The 7,914-nt window shown below is 30.0% G+C and overlaps 1 protein-coding gene and 1 pseudogene across 2 annotated transcripts, besides 7 other annotated features; one reads left to right on the plus strand and one right to left on the minus strand.

Moving 5' to 3' along the window:
• Positions 1-188: part of a mobile genetic element that runs on past the window's edge.
• Positions 189-722: 534 nt separating this feature from the next.
• Positions 723-876: a mobile genetic element.
• A 177-nt stretch (positions 877-1,053) lies between these two features.
• On the plus strand, positions 1,054-1,545 carry TVAGG3_0067090 (single helix bin domain-containing protein; the record flags this gene model as incomplete). The annotated part of the gene is made up of 1 exon (XM_051221537.1): positions 1,054-1,545. The coding sequence occupies one exon, from the start codon at positions 1,054-1,056 to the stop codon at positions 1,543-1,545; it is 492 nt and encodes a 163-aa protein (XP_051106523.1).
• Positions 1,546-2,926: 1,381 nt separating this feature from the next.
• Positions 2,927-3,241: a mobile genetic element.
• Positions 3,242-4,017: 776 nt separating this feature from the next.
• Positions 4,018-4,179: a mobile genetic element.
• Positions 4,180-5,489: 1,310 nt separating this feature from the next.
• Positions 5,490-7,794: a mobile genetic element.
• On the minus strand, positions 6,286-7,752 carry TVAGG3_0067130 (annotated as a pseudogene). Its single transcript has one exon. A coding segment is annotated over exon 1 (1,467 nt).
• Positions 7,795-7,831: a terminal%2Cinverted (terminal inverted repeat of MuDR-5_TvMULE4 transposon ID:TVAGG3_0067140).
• Positions 7,795-7,914: a mobile genetic element.

Consider the following 7,914-nt stretch of genomic DNA (forward strand, 5'->3'; position numbering starts at 1 on the left):
TTCAAAAACTTGGGTGCAATCAGAACTGATTGCACCCAAGTTTTTGAACTTTCTCGAGGGAATGAAAGGGTAAGAGGTATACATTATGAATATATACCTCTTACCCTTCCATTCCCTCTCTGACAGCGGGAAACTTTGTCTGAATGTTAAACTATTCAGACAACGTTTCCCGCTGTTTGCGAAGGAATCAATTTATACAAATAAACTTATAAAACACAAAATTATTATTTTATAATATAATTCTTAGATAATACATCCGATATGTAAAGTGTCAAAAATGAAGTGAACCGAATTTTCATGCATTACATATACATATATAAATATATACATATATAAATGTATACATATATAAATGTATACATATATAAATATATACATATAAATGTATACATATAAATGTATACATATATAAATATATACTATATAAATATATACATATATAATATACATATATAATATATACATATATAAATATATACATATATAAATATATAGATATATAAATATATAGATATATAAATATATAGATATATAAATATATACATATATAAATATATACATATATAAATATATACATATATAAATATATAGATATATAAATATATAGATATATAAATATATACATATATATATATAAATATATAAATAACAAAATACAATCAAAAAATAGTGTTTGGAAATTTAAGTTTAAGTGTCACTTTTTCGTAAATTCTACCAAACTCATTTCATTAAATCAAGGTTAAAAATCTCACCGGAAAAATAACCTCAGTGTGATAAATTTATCACCGGAAAAATTTACAATAAGGTTAATACCGAAAATATCGAAAAATCAACATTTAAGGTTAATTTAAGAGTATGCACTTTTGTCACCTACTCAAAAATATCATTTTGCTTTTCAATTCGAACATAAATCTTAAATATTTTTAATTAATATCTGATTTACAGCATTATTATCCATTTATAAATCTGACAAATAAATGACAAAACCATCAGAAATAGTGTCACTTTTTGTCAAAATGAAGTCACACTATTTTTCATGCACAACATTTTTTAATGGAAGCGAACAACACAGCTCCTGCTAAGGCTGTTGCCATCCAGAAGCCAGAGGTGACTGAAGAACAGTCCTCTGGCGACGAGGAAATATTGATGGGTGGCGAGAGTCCGAAGACCGAGATCAAGATCCCAGATCTCGATCACAAGCAAACGGCAAAGAAAACGGGTCCACAAGCTACTCCTCGAGTTCTACGTTTAATCAAGACCAGCCACAAGTATTTGAAGCAGCTGGAGGAGTCAAACGTAGCTCTCGAGGAACTAAAGCAGCAGATCACAAAGCAGGCGGAGGAACTACAACAGAAGAATGAGTTCATAACATTACTCAAGACCAAGCTCGACTACAAAGATGAAGAGATCTCTGATCTCAGATCTCGAGTTGATCAGTTGGGAAGGCAGTCTGATATGTGGCACGAACGCTTCATTACTGCAAACTCATCATACAAAGAAAGAAGCCACTTGTTGACTACTGTAATTAAATACTTATCTTTATAAAAAAATATCATTTTTTTTCCAGTGAAAAAAAGTATTTATTCTTAACTGTTTGTGGGGATCTTTAGAAGTTACCAAGGCACCAGACTGCGTGCTTCAATTCTTTGTTCTATTGCATACTCGATCATTTTCATTGTTCTCTTCGTTCTTTGTATTTGCGAGTATTGCTTACTTATAATGTGATCTTGGTTTCTTATGATCTTTGTCATGATCTCGATCCTCTTCTGGATCCTTTGTCTCTTATCAGTTGGAACATCATCCATATCAATTGGTGCGAATAAGAATCCCCCAGTTGTACGTCAGGCTGTTTCTTCGCCACTAAAGGCACGTCTCATTATGGCGTCCATAATAATTAGTGCCCGTATAGTGTCACTTTTTCATTGTGCCGGTGCCTGTAGCTGTAGGCTACAGGCGACGCACAATGTATACTGTACTGAGATGGATGTTTAATATTTGTGAGTGAGAATGCAAGCAGGAGTTTGGTACTTTAAGGCTAGGTTGAGATAGATTTCCCATTATATTATCTGTGAATATATTGTTTGAAAATTCAAGATATAAAAATATATTATCAAAAAATTTTATATTTTTAAATACAATAGGGTGGAAGTATAGTACGATGAGATAGCAATGATATATTTTATAATGGGAGGTAATCTGAAGATAAGTAGCAAATTTTATGCGATTTTGATTGGGAGTTGGAGGGTGTGAGTACTATAGCATGTAATAGTATCTCACACCCTCCAATTCTTCCTATGGCGCCGAAAAATTTTTGGTGAAATGCGACGACATTTCACCAAAAATTTTCGGTGCCATATAGAGAACTATAGTCTGCGAGGTACTGATTCTATCTATGTACCTCGCAGACCATAGTTCTCAGCCAAAATGTCAAAAATTTTGGAAATTCGAAATAATTTTTTTGAGAAAAAATTAACCGTTTAACATTGCCAAAAATCTAAAAAACTCACAATTTTTTTAAATTGATAACCCTCAAACCGTTTCCAATCAATAATTTGAGAGTCTATATGATAATGTAAAAGTTAAAACATTCAAGTATTTAAGTATTTCTTTAAAATATTAAGTTTTTTATTTTTCCAATAAAATTCTAATATCAAATATTTTTATTTAACGATTAATTTTATTTATATTTTTATAGTTTTTTTAAGAAAAAATATTGTTAGGGTTTTATGGATTTTCAATTAATATACAAGATAATTCATGAATGTATATATTTCCAAGTTTTTAAGGACGCAACACTTTACATTTGTAAACTGTCAAAAATGAAGTCACGCTATTTTTCATGCATTACACTGTTCCCAAAAGAACAGGCTTTAACAAATCGAAAGTGAGGAACTCCATCACTCCTGATCTTGAGGAAACGGAGTTCTGGAGCTCCTGAAGAGGTAGAATGGCTGCCTTATTCTTCTGATCAGCAGAGGCCCTTTACCATTTGGGCCTCTGCTGATACAGATTCAGGAGCTCCGGAGCTCCCTTTCGTAGGATTGGGAGCTCTGGAGCTCCTGAAAAGCAGAAGGCTGCTTTGATCTTAAATCAGCAGAGGCCCAAATGGTAAAGGGCCTCTGCTGATACAGATTCAGGAGCTCCGGAGCTCCCTTTCGTAGGGATTGGGAGCTCTGGAGCTCCTGTAAGGGAATAAGGTCTCTCACACAACCATTAAATTTTTTTTGAAACACGTCCCCTGCAATTGCACTGTATGTCAAAAAACTACTTTACAAAATGGTGGCAATTTGGCCGCACAATTTTGTAGTCTTCCCAAAAAATCCCTAATTTTAATTTCAGATGAAATCTCGCAAAATAACATTGTTTTAACCATATAAATATATATATTATATATTGTATAGTGATTTTTAAATATTTTTATGAGTAAAATCGAGAGTGAGGAAATGTGGACTACAAAAAACGATAGAAATGAATAGTTTACATGGAAATTCTATACTTACAAGTATTCAATGTCACTTTTGTGCTCGAGATTTTGATTCTAGTATACTATGTATTTGTTAGCTCATTGTAAAGTTGTGGTGAAAATTGAAATAAATAAATAAATAATAAATAAATAAATAAATAATAAATAAATAAATAATAAATAAATAAATAAATAAATAAATAAAATAAAATAAATAAATAAATAAATAAATAAAATAAATAATAATAAATAAATAAATAAATAAATAAATAAATAAATAATAAATAAATAAATAAATAAATAAATAAATAAATAAATAAATAAATAAATAAATAAATAAATAAATAAATAAATAAATAAATAAATAAATAAATAAATAAATAAATAAATAAATAAATAAATAAATAAATAAATAATAAATAAATAAATAAATAAATAAATAAATAAATAAATAAATAAATAAATAAATAAATAAATAAATAAATAAATAAATAAATAAATAAATAAATAAATAAAAACATAACATTCTTGTTTATCTCATCATATGGTTCATATTTTCGCGTTCTGAAAGCAGAAAACGAATTTTTGGAATGCAAAGATTCCGAATCATACGGAATAGAAAATAGACGATCTATCAAGTAGTAAACTATATAGTATTATAAAAATGAAAAACTATTTTTTCATAGAAAAATAAAAAATAACGTATATTTTCAGTGGAGAATCCGGTCCTGGGAACAATGAAATACGAAGCCCTGACCAAAGTATAGTCTGGGCCTGCAAGTACAATCCTCATGACCGAACTTCCAAAAATCTCCCAAATTCTTGATTGTCTCTTGGGAGCTCGGTCATGTGGAACAAAATATTCATCAATATCATTCAGACAAAATCATTCCTACCGTTTTTAGCCATTTAAGAGCGAGATTTTTCGCTGACTTTGTGATTGAAAAAGTCAAACGAAGAATTACGCTCTTAAATGACTATAGAACTAGAACAACTATCGACAAGATACAAATGGCATGTAATGCATGAAAAATAGCGTGACTTCATTTTTGACAGTTTACAAATGTAAAGTGTTGCGTCCTTAAAAACTTGGAAATATATACATTCATGAATTATCTTGTATATTAATTGAAAATCCATAAAACCCTAACAATATTTTTTCTTAAAAAAACTATAAAAATATAAATAAAATTAATCGTTAAATAAAAATATTTGATATTAGAATTTTATTGGAAAAATAAAAAACTTAATATTTTAAAGAAATACTTAAATACTTGAATGTTTTAACTTTTACATTATCATATAGACTCTCAAATTATTGATTGGAAACGGTTTGAGGGTTATCAATTTAAAAAAATTGTGAGTTTTTTAGATTTTTGGCAATGTTAAACGGTTAATTTTTTCTCAAAAAAATTATTTCGAATTTCCAAAATTTTTGACATTTTGGCTGAGAACTATGGTCTGCGAGGTACATAGATAGAATCAGTACCTCGCAGACTATAGTTCTCTATATGGCACCGAAAATTTTTGGTGAAATGTCGTCGCATTTCACCAAAAATTTTTCGGCGCCATAGGAAGAATTGGAGGGTGTGAGATACTATTACATGCTATAGTACTCACACCCTCCAACTCCCAATCAAAATCGCATAAAATTTGCTACTTATCTTCAGATTACCTCCCATTATAAAATATATCATTGCTATCTCATCGTACTATACTTCCACCCTATTGTATTTAAAAATATAAAATTTTTTGATAATATATTTTTATATCTTGAATTTTCAAACAATATATTCACAGATAATATAATGGGAAATCTATCTCAACCTAGCCTTAAAGTACCAAACTCCTGCTTGCATTCTCACTCACAAATATTAAACATCCATCTCCAAAAAACTAAATTCTTCACAATTTTTTTTAAAATTGAGAACATAAAAAACGTATGCATTCAATAATTTAAGATACTAACAAATATTACAAACTTCAAAATATCAGATATTAACGTTTTTCAATTAAAAAAAATATCGAGATTGGGACAAAGTTGCAATTCGGCACTTTTTGTAAAAAAATGGGGTCATACTCATAATGAATAGAGACTTATAGCCAAGTCTTGATATCATGCAGGGAGAATATACATTGATAAGCAATTATATTTTATAGTAGTAGTATTCAGAAATTCTTACAATTTACAATACAATTTTCAAAAATGGATAAAGACTTATAGCCAAGTCTTGATATCATGCAGGGAGAATATACATTGATAAGCAATTATATTTTATAGTAGTAGTATTCAGAAATTCTTACAATTTACAATACAATTTTCAAAAATGGATAAAGACTTATAGCCAAGTCTTGATATCATGCAGGGAGAATATACATTGATAAGCAATTATATTTTATAGTAGTAGTATTCAGAAATTCTTACAATTTACAATACAATTTTCAAAAATGGATAAAGACTTATAGCCAAGTCTTGATATCATGCAGGGAGAATATACATTGATAAGCAATTATATTTTATAGTAGTAGTATTCAGAAATTCTTACAATTTACAATACAATTTTCAAAAATGGATAAAGACTTATAGCCAAGTCTTGATATCATGCAGGGAGACTCTCTACAAATACAAAAATTGATTATCATAAGGAAATACAAATTTATCAATTTTCATGTGAAAATTACATAAATTTGTTCTCCAATAAATAGCAATAATACTTTGAATGTTATATTAAGTAATATAGCTTCAGGTAAATAAGCTTACACTTCAAAAATATACTGTTTATTCATTAATTTTAAAAAAAGTCCAAATTATCTAATCTTGCTTACTCTTCCTTTAAACTTCTTTGTGCCAAATTTAATATTGCCTTCAAAGATGGAATAAGGACACTAGGTTCAATCCTTCGGCTTTCGACAATTTCCAAAATGTGTTGAATTAATTTCAAACATTCATCGTGTTTTGAAGCTCTTTGCTCAACAATCTGATTATCTGCCCTTGTAAGAATTCTTACTGCTCTTTTTTCATTCAAAACATTAGCGACTTGAACCTTAATAATCACATTTGGAATCACAACAGTGATGAGAGTTATGACGATGTCATCAATGCGCTCATTTTTCTTACCCAAGAAAAATGTTTGCTTTAATTGATGAAAGTGTGATTCCGCAATGTTATTCGTGGAATCACCTTCTCCACGATATAACATCATCCAATGTTCTTTGGTTCTTCTCCATTGTTTATCGAAATACTTCAAAGCGCGCGGTTCTTCTTCTTCTAACATTGTTGTCAAGAACTCATATGTTTCATCAGACTCTTCAGCCAGCTTTTCTGCATTCGTTGCATCTGCACGTAATGTCAAAAAGTCCAGTGCTAAATAGAAGTTCTCAAAATTCTGGATTGTCAAAATAGCTTCCAACTTTTGCACATGCGCGTAAAACATGCACAGTGCACCAACTGAGCTGCGCAAGAGGAAATCCGTCCTCAATTGCGCGAGCAATGTTTAGCGCACAGTCAGCGCTCCAATGCTGTGGATCCAGGTGCGCAAACTCACAGAATTTCACCAAACATTCTTGAATTTTTTCAGATGTCTGAGGGTTCACTAAAAAATAGCAAAAGGGGAAAATTGTGTTTTGACTTGTTTTCATTGTTACTGCAAACAATTGGATCTTTCCTTTAATTAAAGAATGAGTGGAATCGACGTGGAGAGGTTATCAATGCTATGCACCAATTCTTTTGCAGCAAAAGGTGCATATATGATTGTAAACTCGGAAAAATCTCCATTGTAATCAAATTGAACGAGATCATCTGGGCACTCTTCCTGTAAATTATTCAAAAATGCTTCCAAAGAAGTGTAAGGATCGTTTGATAATCTTTGTGCAATAATCTCATCAAGGCGATAAAATTTGTGCTTTAAAGCATCAGTAGACTGCGCGAAAAGTTTCATCGTTTCTTTGTTATTCGTATCAATTCCGAACTTATCAAAAAATGCTTTTTGAGCAAGAAATTGCTTTCCACCGTTTTTAATATAAAGTTCGATCCATTTTTGATAAAATTTACTCGCGTAATGTGAACCCATTTCAACTCCTATATGATGGCAATGTTCTTCATTAACTTTGCTTATAGTAAACACTCCATTTTGTTCTTCAACCCTAAATTTTGCCTTGCATAGGGGATACGAACATGAATAAGTGACATATTGCTTTGGAGATCCCGTTCTTCTTCTGTATGGGACACCGCCCTTGACTTCCTGTTTAATACCAAAAGCAATAAGCTCCTCTAAGTCCACCGAAATCATAAAAATGAAGTGATTTTGAAAAGAGTTAACAAAATTCAAATCGAATGGGGGACAAACTCGCCCATTGTCACTTTTCATTAACCTTAAACTTGTAATTTTCATTATTTTTAATTAACCTTATTTCTTTCCCAATTCCTGATTTATTTTATTCACTTACTATTA

Source organism: Trichomonas vaginalis, chromosome IV (genome assembly GCF_026262505.1).
Source record: "Trichomonas vaginalis G3 chromosome IV, whole genome shotgun sequence".
Classification (NCBI taxonomy): domain Eukaryota; phylum Parabasalia; order Trichomonadida; family Trichomonadidae; genus Trichomonas; species Trichomonas vaginalis.